The sequence below is a fragment of the Vidua macroura genome, chromosome 5 (assembly GCF_024509145.1).
Source record: "Vidua macroura isolate BioBank_ID:100142 chromosome 5, ASM2450914v1, whole genome shotgun sequence".
Classification (NCBI taxonomy): Eukaryota; Metazoa; Chordata; class Aves; order Passeriformes; family Viduidae; genus Vidua; species Vidua macroura.
The window spans coordinates 66,790,161-66,804,050 of NC_071575.1; the positions used below are offsets into that span (position 1 = coordinate 66,790,161).

At 42.4% G+C, this 13,890-nt stretch overlaps 1 protein-coding gene across 5 annotated transcripts in view; it reads left to right on the forward strand.

The window, feature by feature from the left end:
• Positions 1 to 13,890, forward strand: part of FRMD4A (FERM domain containing 4A) — a 77,591-nt gene that overhangs the window by 18,363 nt on the left and 45,338 nt on the right. For 3 of the 5 annotated variants that reach the window (XM_053977837.1, XM_053977838.1, XM_053977840.1), the window contains exons 5-7: positions 3,145 to 3,210; positions 3,419 to 3,476; positions 5,257 to 5,343. In XM_053977837.1, the coding sequence (XP_053833812.1) occupies positions 3,145 to 3,210; positions 3,419 to 3,476; positions 5,257 to 5,343 (211 nt within the window). Of the gene's footprint in view, positions 1 to 1,795; positions 1,906 to 3,144; positions 3,211 to 3,418; positions 3,477 to 5,008; positions 5,044 to 5,256; positions 5,344 to 13,890 lie in introns of those variants that run through there. The other 2 variants (XM_053977839.1, XM_053977841.1) reach the window with 2 other exon arrangements.

The window sequence follows — 13,890 nt, forward strand, 5'->3', positions numbered from 1 at the left end:
GGAAGTTCAGCGAATTGTTAGAGGAGGGACTGTCACACAGATAGTTGTGACCATGAATGTTTTTCCAGCGTGGACATTGCTATCTGAGCTAGGTGCCCTCAGCTCCCTTTGCTGTCAGCAGAGAGAAGCAGCAGTAACCGCCTCCCAAGGAATCTGTCCAAAATAGATTGGATGAATTGTACTCTGGAGTACATGTTTCTTTCCCCAGTGGAAAGGCCAGTGCTGCAGGAAGGTGAAAGGCCACAGATCCCTCACAGATCACTCTTAAATATGGCTTGATTGATATTTCAGGCTTTATATTCTTTATATATATAAAGAAGAAACAAAGGTGATACTTGCCTGGCACTTAACGTCTGTCGACCACAAAACATTTTACCAAGAAAAATCATCAGTGCCCTACCAGAACAATGGGGGTATAGCATTGCCTACATTTGCTTAGAAGAACTGGGTAAAGCCTGGACTATCCCATGTTTCTAGCATGGGTTAAAAACACAACTCTTTGTCCTGCTGTTCAGGAAGGCTCCCTGACATCTGATCTGTCCTTTTGAAGGAAATGGGCCATTGATTGGCTTCCCTACCCAAGGAGTACAGTCTAGGATCAATTATTTTATAATAATAATTTGTAAGAAAGCAGAGCACATCCAGAATCACATTAAGTAATCAGCATGTCCAGGTACATCTACCTTTTCCTTGAATGGCAGCAATATGAGAGCTTGATCTGTGCAATAAACTACACAGAGTGGAAAATAAAGCTAGGAGTGTTTTCCACTGGAAAAACTCCATTATTTTCTGAGAAGTCACTCCTGGTTTGTTCCTGTCTGAGACAGAGGAATTGCATCCACATGTAATCATGGTTTTAAGATGTAATTTTAAAGGGCTGTAAGGCCTCTCTGTCTATCTTTTTTATTAAGAATGATGTTTTTTGGAGATGTTCCAACACTGAACACTCATGTAATTCAGTTATTGCTCCAAAAGTAATCCTGTTTATGATAATCATGGCAGGAGACCCAGGCTCTGCCTTCATGTGCACACCCATAACATCTGTGGTACTTGCTTGGATCAGTGTGCTGAATATGGTTTCATAGCTGTAGAATTTAGAGCTTACAGATAATTTTCTAAGCATTAAAATGATTCTGAGGGATTTGATGGGAGAGCTGGACCATTCCTTTACCCATGTAATGTGTCACTGGCTCAGTCAGCACCCTGTTTCTGCTGTGGCCTGCTGATGGAACAGCTCTGAAAAGGGCTCTTTTATTTTTGTGGGGTGAATGGGGGAAGCCGCTTGGTGAATGAGTAAGGAAAGCAGTTAAATAACCTCTCAGATAAACAACAGGCTTGTGAAGGAAAAGCTGGCCCTGCTGACAATCCAACAGACTGTCTCTGAATTGTTCCTTGCTGCCTTCACTGATGTTTCTGGTTCTCCTTTCTCTCTTCATTATTAGGGCTGCACAATCCTCAGCTTCCCTTCTCTCTTCTTTCTAAAAGATGTTTTGGTTTCAGAGATTCTGGCCTTCTGTCTAAAAGAGGTTCAGTCCTCTCAGGCACAGGGGTGCAAATGGGGAAGGCAGCAATGAGAAGATGCAGTCATGTTAAGCCAGGCTGGTGAAACACTTTGCAGTCCTCCACAGAAGCCCCCGTGGGCATCTCTGAGCAGTCATGGTGAGGTCATCTACCATCATCCCACCCTGCTGGGGTCCTTCACACTGCCTAGCAATACAACTGGCTTCAGTTCTGCCTGGGAAAGGATTACCACATGGTGGACAACTGAAAGGCCCCATTAGGGGGTCCTGTTGGATCCAGGAAATGCAGGGAGGGAGGAATGCCAGTTCACATTGCCCTAAACCATCTGCAGCGTGATGGCATGGGATAGACACACGACTCAGATGGAAGCTCATGCTAGGCCAGGTGGGGAAGGTAGTTTAGGTTTCCCTCCTCTTGGTCTGGCAAGCTCTGTACAGTATCTCCAGGGGACTCAACAGATTCCCTTGGGAATCAAAAATAAATACAAAATAAAGAGCAAAAAATTGGTTTTAAACCTGAGGGCTTCAGTGTTCTGTCATGCTAGTGTAGCAGAGCAGGTCCTGTGTCCACTGGATCCTTGGCCTATACTTTGCCATGCTGTGGCCTTGCTAGCACAGCTGATTGTATACATCAAATAGCTCTGCTGCCCATTCACTGGAGAAGAATGAATTAAATTCTTTAAAAGTGAACTTACATGTGTCTCTCAACCTGTCATTTATGTCATATTGATCTCTCTTGGATGCTCCATCTCTACTGCTTATTGGCACACACTCAGGATTGTTGTCTGACACAGAGGCCCACTGGTGTGGAATGGTTCACCTTGGAACACATGATGACATGGTTCGTGTCTTCCTAAAACATAAAATTATCTTAGTCTCCAAGGAGCTGTTGGAAATGGGCCCCAGCTCATGCCAGCTCCCAGTGCATAGCCAGGAGTTGCCTGGGGGAATGCAAGTTAGTATAACTCAAAAGTAAGCAAAGGCACATGAATACTTTAAGAGTAAAGAAACTCAAGTTTGAGTGCCCTGGAAATATCCCCTGTCACTGCTGTTATTGTTGACTCTGTGTACACTAGGAATTCAGCTCCCTGTGAGAGAGATTTCTGCAGAGTACTTCCAATGGTGCACCTGCAGTTATGTAGTTGCAGTGAGGAGGAATCTGTCAGTCTTAGGGTTATGACTGGCCACCAATTTCTGACATTTCTGCCTGTCTTTCAGAGGACATGGTGGGCTTGACAAGAAGTTATAGCAGTTAGGATAAAGCAGATCTTGAGCAACTCCAACACAAATCTGTTTGCCTTCAGTGTAGTATTGTGGGCATCATTTGTAGATAAGGAAAGGAATGCAGAAAGGGAAAAGTGTGTACAAGAAGGTACCACGTTTGTGAGGCAAAAGGGTTCTTCCAGAGACCCAACCCTAACAAAACCATTTTTATTCTCAGACTGTGACTCCCCCTTTGTTTACCCTGCTCTGCACCAAATCCCCTCATCTAATGGTTTTGCTTGGCATCTTTTGATTCCATCAGTCAGTAGCTGTGTTAACAGAAGTATCTCTTCAGCTTTTGACAAGATTTTTAGTCATGATAATGCCATTATATAAAACATCCAATTTTTTTCCTTTCCAGTGAGGATCGAGTCATTGAACATTACAAGAAACTAAATGGTCAGACAAGAGGTCAAGCAATTGTGAAGTAAGTGAAATAAGAATGATTTCTTTGTGACCTTTGTTTTATTAGGAAGTATTTCTACAGAACTGTAAATACAATATATAACTATGCTTCCCATCTCATGCAATGCTTAATTTTAAAGTATTTCTTGGCATAATTATTTATCAAAGTTTTTTTCGGATCATCCTCTCAGCTTCTCAGATGTGTTATTCTCTTCTGTGTTGTTTTGCAGTTACATGAGCATTGTAGAGTCCCTCCCAACATATGGAGTGCATTATTACGCAGTAAAGGTACGTGCTACAAGAAGGTCCTTCACTGAACTAAACTCTTGTTGGAGAGGGAGGGAAAGAGGTACAAACAGCCATCCTGCTCTCAGAATACAATACACTGCTACTAAAGTCTCATTTCACTTCCTGAGGTAGGATAAACTTATTTCAGCTGTGTGTGCATGTTTAGTAAATACAGTTCCAAAGAGGAAAATCCTGTTCTTGGAGATAAAACCCTTGCAGTCCTATTGTGCTGGAGTGTTCAGCTCAGTCAGCAGTGTGGCAATGCCAGTGAACCACCACCACAGGGACAAGCCAGACACATCTCTGACAGACAATCCTTTTTGTAGCTCCAAAAGGTCAGATCTCTCCCAGATGGCAGATCCATGAACACCTATTTAGGGCCAGCCATGACCTGCATACTGTAGCTTCCCTGACATGAGATATATAGATGGATACAGAGATTGTGCATCATTTTAATGCCAGAACAGTCTTATACTCTAGAGATAGGTAGCACATTCTCATCACCAAACAGCTCTCCACTTCTGTGTGGACTTCATGCAGCTATTCATGAAGTTTCTAATTTCTTTTGTCTAATGACTTATCACCAAAATTTCCAGCCTCATATTATTGTTATTACTTCTCTGCCTGACCAGCTGTGTAGGTTTGAGTGGTTTTTTTTAAGTAGAGAAATCAGTAAATATAGAAAGAAAGCTAGAGCCACATTCCCCAGAGCATATTCCCTCATTTATCACCCCTGAAGTTCTGATGTGTTTCATCATTATCTCTGTACACGGATCATATGGTTTTTCATACATCTGTAATATCTTGTAAACGGGGTACTATAAAAACACAAATAGCTGACTACCTGTCTCAGGAGATGCTTTTCTAGTCTATTCCTGTTCATAGGATGTAATAATAAAGTTATTATTATTTTGCAAAAATCATTAGCCTCATCTTTTCTCAGAGGGCAGGATCTCTCCAGTACCCTTTGCATCCAGATCTCTTGGACTACTCTAAATCAAGAAAAATCTAGTGAAGTGGACTGGGCATTCAATCCTGCAAAGACTTGAGAGCTATTCCAGTGAGCTCCCCATGGTCAATAAGCAGCAGTGAGCAGCAATGAGGCAGCAAATATTGCACATAATAGGGTTTGCTTCTGCCTGATGTGGGGGTTTGGTTTTGCTATGTTTTACCCTGCCATTCTCTATCACATTAACAGAACAGATGTAATTTCATTGAGGACTTCAGCTCAGTAAATTGCAGAGACTGGGATCAGATATCAGCCATTACTCCATAAGGACATTTTATTGCACACTCAGACACAAAGCAGTTGGGTCCGAGCCTGTCAGACCTTATCACTTGGTAGCTCTCAGATCCCATTACTGCTGCATTTTCAAGACTAATGCTAAAATCCCTCCACATAATTCAAGTCAGCTGGGTGATTTGCTTTCCTTCCTCTCCAATCTCTGAGTATTCAGACTGAATAATTTACAGGGAAGAGAAAGAAGATGCACCACTGCACAAGGGACCCATGTCAAACCTCCTCAGCACCCCTGACAGCATTTTGAGTAACTTGATCACATGTGAGGTATTTTAAATTGTTTTATATGTCATGGCCAAAAATGAAACAGATCTCTTCTAAACACTATGGAACTTTGTGACTTGCTGGAACTCAGCAGGGGGAAATTTAACACCCATTCAAAGATATTACTTAGAAACAAATCTTCATCCTGAACAACACAGGAAATCTCCAGCATTTCCCCATCGTATTCAATATAACTCCCCCTGTTTTCTCTTTCAGGACAAACAGGGAATTCCATGGTGGTTAGGACTTAGCTACAAGGGGATTTTTCAATATGACTACCATGACAAAGTGAAACCAAGAAAGGTAAGTGTTTACTTTTCTACCAAGGTCTGGGCTTGCCACACATGTCACAGCTTGAGTCAAGGGTGTGATGTACACCAAATGCTGGCATTGATTCATGTGATTTTTGAAGGATGTTTGTTTTCTCCCAAACTTGTCTCAATGTCTGCAAAGAATTAATGGACAAAAGTAACTCATAATTTATTAAAAGTTGTTGGGTTTGGAGGAAATAAGTGTCACTTAATCTTGCAATTTACATTTCTTTTTTGTGTGATTCATAAGACATAGATGGGAACTCAAGGACTGATCCTCTCAGGTGCTGGAGGCCTTCCATTCACTGGCAATGGTGGACTGGGGGTGCTCAGCCAACCCTTGATATTGTATTGTCAAGCTATAAATTATCTGAGAGAGAAAGGGATGAAGAGACAGGAAAACTGCTTCCATTTATTACAAAAAGAAAATTGCATGATTTTCTCAGGACCAGCATTACATTTGATAAGCAATGGTTTTCCTAACTGAAGAGTTAATGTCAAGGTAGCAGGGAAAGCTGACTATCAACACATGCATAAAAAAAAGGCATGGGAAGTTTTGATTCTTGAGCTCAGCCTATGAGGGGGATCCATGTGTTCTGATTTTCCCACCTAGAATGTCATCTAATATAAAAGACCTTATCCCTGAGCACATGTCCTGCAGGTGGGAACGTAGAGCCTGCTAGCAACAGTGTTTGTTGCACTGCAAACCTGTGGAGACATCAGGAGGCAAGACTTCAGGCTGGCTTGCAGGCTGCAGAACTGGATGATTTGGAGCAACTAGGCTGCTCTTCTGTGGATGCAAAAGCTTCCACAGTGAATTAAGTTCTGCATTTGTCTTTTCATTGTCCCTGTACCAATTCTTCTTTCACCTTCTCTGGTCACATTCAAGTTGGACACTGCCTGGTGCTCACAGAGAGCATCTTCTATTAAAATGAACTAGAATCAAGGTTTTGGTAGAAAACTGAACTGCTACGAAGGCAGCAAGAGACAATAGGTGCATCAATTAGCCTTTTATTCACTGAAGGCTATTAATGGGACTTCTATTCATTAAAAGAAAGGACAAGGAGAGTAAGGAGGTCTTCACAAAGACTAAAGGACACATCTATTTGGGATCAATCATTACCTGCAGGGCAAGCCATCCTCACACATGGTAGTTGAAAACATGCCTAGGCTAGGTGTTTGCACCCACATACCTCCAGTAGTGCCAACCCCCCAGGGAAGACATGTACTTAAAAGATGCCTTCAGAAGTCAGTCTTAGGAATACAAACATTTCTTTGGAAGAAATGAGTGCCCTGCCATGACAGGACTCAGCCTTTCACATGTTATAGCAATAAATGTCAGCCCTCTTGGAAGGAGGGGGTCAGTGGAGAGCATCAGAAGGAAGAAGAGAGGTCAGGTGCTCTAACTGCATGAGAGGAGACACATTTCCACCAGAAGGGTCAAGCCTCCTTTCTCAGCTTGTCTACTTTCTATTCTCAGCTGTTCAGGGTTATCTACTCTGTAGCATTGGTTTTGGAGCTTGATAAAATCTTCACCAGCCTCTCTGTGTCCTCACTAGCCGACCTCTAGCACTCTCACTGCACCTCAAATCAGGGGCTTTAGGCACCTCGATCCTTCTTCTCCAAGTGTAATCCTAAAACAATAGGGTGCTGGCTTTCTCTTTATTGGGAATTTGGGTTTTTTTTGGTCTCAGTAAATCATGTATGAAATCCAGCAGACCCAAAACAATGGGTTGTATAAACCTTATGTATAAACTACTAAGAACTGTAGCAGAAGTGGTCATTTATCTGTGAGGAAAGGTTGGGTGGGAAGGGAAAGCAGGAATTTCCAGGCTCAGATCTGTCCATTGCCACAATCCAGAGACCACAGCAGTGAAAACAAAGCCGAGATGAGCATTTCTCTGCTACATGATGCTTGCAAACCCCATATGTTGGCAGAGCTATTCCAAAATGAACAGCCTAAATCAGGCATGGGACTTGGACAGAGTGGCTGAGGCTTCGTTATTTCTCCATGGAGTGATTTTACCTTCTGTGGAGCAAGTAAAAAGACTTCTTACCCTACACAGGTGGTAAAACCCCTCTGGCGAGAGCAGATCAACTGCCTCAGTGAGGCGTAGTGTTTAATGCTCTTGCTAATTAGATTGTAAAATTGCACTCGATAACCCTGGTATCTGAGAGCAGCCTGCCACAGTATCTGATTCATTTCACTGCACCAGCATGTGCTAGTTCAAGTGTTTGCTGTGCAAATGGGAGGGGTAAACTCTACTGAACTTTCTGCAAAGTAAAATTAGTGGGGGAGGGGAAAGTGATTATGGCTTTTCTGATCTTTAATAATTTTTTCCTGCACACTGCCGATGCCAGAAACAAACTGAAAACTTACAATGGAAAAATAAGTCTCCCTGGAAAAAACACAAGCAGAAAATTTTAGCAAGAAACCAGCTGAAATCAAGACATTTATATTAAGTGCATATAAAAACCTTGTTTGTCTTATGAGGGAGATTGTAATGTTTTCCTAAATGTCATCCTAGATAGATTTCCATGTTTCTTGTGCTTGTGAGTAAAACTGTAACACACACTAAGCAGCTGAACCTATCTCGGGCGATCCCATTAGCAGTCACTCAAAACCATGATTTCATTAAATTGCTGGAGTAAATCAGCCATGTGTCTCTAGAAAACTAACCAGGTTTGTCAGCAAGTTAGATGAGACTGGAGAGGGGAATTGAGGCTGACGCAGGGCCAGAACCTCATCCTGCTTGCACTGTTCTCACTCAGGCATCAAGTTTTCCAGCATTACTGGGGATGCAGCTAAGATGGGTATCTGGCACCTATCCTGTGTGGTTCAGATGGGAATGCAGGGCTATTAAACTGGAATGCAGTTGTACCTAGACTGCAGAGACTAATGTGTCTCTGTGTTTCTATTTTTATGTTCCTTCCTGCCTATGCTTGAATTTTGTGGAAGCCCTGAATCTACCCAAAGCCGTGACTCTGAGGGTCATCCGTTTTCTTCTGTCAGTTGAGGGCTAGCTCACAGACTCAGCAAGCCCTGTCAAAGGCTTCCCCTTGAATGTTGCCTGTTCTAGTGCAATTTTGGTCCCTATGAGTTATAATCTGCTAGCTGTACATTCTTGGGTATGAAATAATTGCAAAAGTTTTGGTTTACTACACAAAATCCTACACTCCAGCTGAACAAGAAGAAGAGAGTATCAAGTGTGGAATGATGGCTGCTGTCCTGCCAACCATATATTGAGGCATTCTGGAAGCTGGGCTTGCAGAACCAGTGTCATTTGTGTAGAAGCAGCTCACAACTTCCAGGGTGGACAGAATCCATTTCCCTCTATGTTAAACTTAGCTTCTACAAACAGTTTCTTGTGAAAAGACCAAACCCATCATTTTCAGAGAAGGGTCATTAGAGGGTTTTTTTCTTGAATTTCAAGAGCAACTGGGAAGAAAGCCAAGACACTGCAGCAGCCCTATGTGAGCATTTGTCTGTGAGTGTGGTGTGTGTCCATTTTAACACAGGGATGCGACTCCACTCCATCCGCAGAGACCTGTACACAAAGAGCAGCATAGCCTGGAGCTGTGAGATCTGCACACCCAAGTAGTAGCACCAAGCATATCTCTGTTGTTCTAGTGAGATATTCCCACTGATTTAAGAGCCCAAAGGCATTTTTTAGTGCAAACAGCTTAACAGTTAGTAAACAATTAACTCCAAGCTGAAGAGTGAATGATTAACAAAGTCAACCAAAGGACTTCCATATGACAGATAAAAAGATAGAGAAAATGTTTAACTTATCACGAAAAATAAAATTACCTTAAAGGACAGTCTGGTAATGTTTAGTTGCTTTGTAAGAGATACATCCACATAGTGTTATCTCATTTTCTTCTATAGAAAGCTAGTGGCAATGAAACTTAAAGTGAGTCTTTTTTCTCAGACTCATAAACATTATCACTGCTTACATTATCTGATTACTGAAGAGAACCCAAAGGGAATAAAGGTTTTTAGAAATAAGATAAAATGTGAGGCATCACAAAATTCAGCCATTAATGTAACTTTACAAAAAAATTCCTTGTGACAGCCCCCAGTTTCTGCCATTCCTTCTCAGCATTACCCTTTCTCTGAGAGTAAATGAAGCATGCTGTGAGAATGCTCTGTCCCTTTCCATAAGGTCTCTGCAACAGTCTCTGGGTTCTCATGACAAAGAATTTAATTTTTAGTTTGTAGTGTCGTCATGAATCCAAAGCAAAAGTAACAGGTTGACTTCCCATTTAAACACAAAAAAACAAGAGGTGAGTTGTACCCATCCTACCAAGCAATGCAGAGCACAAGTAAATTCAGTAGTTTTAAGTGTCCGATCAGAGAAAAATCACCTGTTTGTCGAAAGCATGAGCAAAGTAATCAGCATGTTAATTGTGTCCAGAAAGTGAAAGATTGCTGTCCGGTGCCACTTGGCCTTTTGCAAACAACAAGAGATAGAGTGAACTTTCCCAATTCCAGAGGCAAAATGGGATATTTACACAGGAGGAGCAATAGCCTAATTAAGAGCTGCTTTATTGCAGAACAAATAGATCCTCTCTGCTTTAGGACATAATGAAGCATTGTCAAGTCAGTAATTGCATTGATGGAGTGGTTAAACTTGTGTTTCCTGTGGTGAAGGAATGACAGACCAGTAACTTAAAAAAACGTAAAGTAAGGATTGATGTGAAATGTACAGAAAGTAGTGAATGATGGGGAGGAGGAAGCTGACAAATTGCTCTCTGTCCTAACTGATCACAAAACACAGGGAGAGTCAAAAAGGCAAAAGAAACATGAAATTCAGATTAGTTACCGGGAGCCCAATTCACTTGCACAGCTCCTTGCCACATGATACAATAGAGACCAAGAGCTCAGAAGGATTGAAGATAGCACTAAAAGTGTGACTTTCCATCTAGGGTTTTAACATTGGGTTGGTTATTTTCAAAGAGGATTTTGAGAGGGGTTATAAATGCTCATGTTCAAGAAGGTTGTTTGATTTGACACGAAGTTGGTTTCTGTTGTCAGAGGTATGGAGCATGTGTCTCGCTCCTCTCACTGGCCTGCTGCTGAGCCACAGGGTGTATTCAGAACAGGCTGGACTTTCTTTAGGGCACCCAGAACCAAGTGAAGTCAGAAAATGTATTGGATTTGTGTTTCATTGGGCTCGTCATTTCCTAGGACCTTTGCAAACATCTTTGCATTGCAGACAGGGATAGAAGATTTCAAATTTACAAAAGATAAAAAACGAGCAGAAACCATTTCCAGGAAATACTGGTTTAAAAGCTCGTGGAGTCTCAGTGGCACTGCTGTAATAAATTATTCACTGTGATTAGCGGGCTGTTAAGGACTACCTGCTGACTCCTTCTGCTCTGGCTTTCATTTCTCTTCCCGTTGCTGATCCCTTGTGCTTCTTGGGTTATGGACTTGGCTGTAAACTGAACCAGTCTTCAGGTCACAGTGGGTTCAACTCATTTTATAGTGCAGTAATTCAGTCTTGGTTTAGTATTTGGAAATGTGGAGCATGGAAGAAGTGAGACATATACAAAGCGAGGTTCCTTATCACACTGTTCCTTCTCATAGAGAGAGGTTGCTCACCCAATTTCTTTTCTTAAAACATAATACCCAGACCTGCAAGCACTGAAAAGCAGACACAGTTTAAAGCCTTTCCCTGCAGAAATGCCCTATTCCATCCCCATAAGACAGGAGGCCTTGTTCTCACCAGGACCTTTTTTGGTGATGTCTGCCCTCAGTTTGGAGTTTCTACCATCCAGCACAAGGCACTTCCCCTTTCAGCACCCACTACTCCATGCCTTACCACTGTGCCAAAGAGCTGCCAAACACACTGGGAGCTGAATAAATGACATCAAAGCACACTGGGCTGGAAAGCAGAATTATGTCCCTGACACTGAGAACTTCCACAGGATTTGGCTGGACATGCCACTGGGCTGTGATTCAGTGAACATTTCTTTGGCAGCAGTATCAGCTGAAGTGGCCTTCAGCACTCTCCTCCCCCATCACAATCCTGCCCCCACTGCTCACTTTTTCCCCTGGGCCCCTTCCTCAGCCATCCTGGTATAGCTGTGCAGTTGGGAAGGAAACTGCTCCAGAGAAGGGATCAGACTGGCTTAGAACCACCCATCCATAAAAAGTGGTCACTCTTAACCTCAATCAGTCCCCAGTCCCATTCACCATCTGACCCACAATCAGTATCCTACAGCAAAGCTGTAGGAGCTGGATAGGGATACAGGCTGCATAAATCACTGCAGCCAGAAAAAGAAACAGCCATTAACCTACACAGTAACTTTGTGGAGCAAGACAAGAGCTTCACAGCTCAGAACAAGTTGGAAGGAGTTCAACTGCATGTTTGTCATGGTTGAACCAGGATGAATTAACAATTAGGTATAAGGTCATCATCCCCACTTTTTCCTCCTCATAAAAGTTGGTAAAAATTTGCTTCAGTGTGTCTCCCAAACAGGGCTGATTTCAGACAGGTGAGTAAATTGTCTAGGTTAATGAACTTTTTAGAATCATACAGCAGTCATGCTCAATTTCCACTATGTAGGTAAATAAGTAGTTTTATCAACTACAATGCTTGCAAACATTAATACACAGTCTAAGGCACTGCTGTTTTATAAAGAAACCAGCGCTATTCTGGTAGTTTAGTGTGCTGTGGTGATACCATTAGACATATAGTTCCCAGAGTTTCCTGTGAGAATTTACATTCAGAAAAGCTAGAACATGACGTTCATCCCATGATCTAGCCAAGTCAAGACCATGGCTACCATTAAATATAGGAGTAGTCCCATCAAAATAAAACTCCCTTCTCTAAGTCCTTTGTCATATTCAGGTCTTAAAGATTAATTCTGTGTAAAAGCAGCAGCCAAGTCTTAAATGATTCTGCAGCACACAGCAGGAACTTCAACAAGATGCAAAGACAAATCACTCCAACAGCACAAAGTGAAACAAATTGGACCTCAGAGCCCTGGAGTTAGGGTGGAGATCTGGAGAGAGATTGAAACTTCCTTGAGCACTTACGCTTGGCTCTGAAGTGGTAGCAGGCTCCTCCACACCCCACCCTGCTCAGATGCTGTCTCTTAGCTCACCAGGGCTGCTCTGAAGGCCTGGACACTTTTATCATCAGATGAAGCCAGGCAGGGGTCCCATTACTCTGTGGTTGTGGCTGTGAGGCACCTTTGGTCAGTGCTCTGGGCAGGAGGCTCAGAAGGTTCACTGCAGCCATCACCATGAGAGTGGGATTGCTGCTGCCATGGCACTCCCTGCACAGACATCCAGAATCATGGGAGTATTTTCAGTCACACAAACTATTGTGCATCACCACAGCAGCATGGGAATGGTGATTCCTGTATTTTGATTCCAAGACAGAGGTACTTTAGCAAGCCACTGGAGAAGACATGAGGATCTTTAGGAGAGAGAGTAGCAGTAATGGTTTGTGGGCAGCATAAATCCTTCTAGGCTGCCACAGCCGATTCATAGACTACAGACTGGGCATCCTTTATCTAATACATGGTATATTGTGCCAGAAAGGAGAGCTCTTCAATGCAGAAAGATCCAGTTACTTTGATGTCCTTTCAGAGAATAAAAGGGAGAAAGTTTAACTTAAACCAATCAGGGAAAAAAGGTTCTTTGTAGATCTATTGATTTAGACACACATAGCATGGTGACAGCAAAGCACAATCTAACAGCAGCTACCAGATATATATGTGCAGTGAAAGTGGATTTGGTTGTATATAAAGTCAAAGTCTAATCTCCCAGTCTGTGTAGTTACAGACACAAATATCAAGTTGCATTATTTAGACAAATAATGCTTTGTCCAAATAACAGCTCTTCCTTCTGTGATCTGATGCTCTGCTGTCTCTCTGAGCCAATAAGCCACTTTGAAATTTAATAGGGAATTGTGTTTCCATAATGGAAATGAATGCAGAGTGGTTATTATATAGACCTAGATGCAATTTGTGTTTGGTCAAGCCAGAAATGATTGCTGGGGTGGTGTGGTCCCACAAGAACAGCACACAGCAAAAGGGATCTCAAATTGGACCAGAAATTGTTTTTCTGTTTGGCAAAAAAAGAGGCCTGAAGCCTGAGGCAAAGAAGTAATTAGATAGTGAGTTGGGATTGCTGACAGACCACTGAAAGTCCCACTTAGCCAAGCCATTCTCTCATTCCATGAGGGAAGGGAGGACAGCAAGCCTCTGGGAAGATCATTGGTAGGGCTTTTCCCACATCAAATCACTCAGGAAATCTTTTTTTTTTTCTTGTTTTGAGAAGTGAAAGAAAAAAAAATACCCCAAACTAATAAAAATAAAGGAATGAATGGAAGTGTGGCAGGATGGAGGACTAAGTTATGGTGCAGTGGCATCCCCATCTCATGACCCAGGGGCACTCTCAGCAGTGGGTCACATTAATTCACAGGTGACAGCCCACGGAAGTCTCTTGGTAAATCTGTCCCTGAAACAAGAGCCCATTTGTTTGAGCTAAGATGGTGCTGTTCTGCCTGAACCAAGTCCT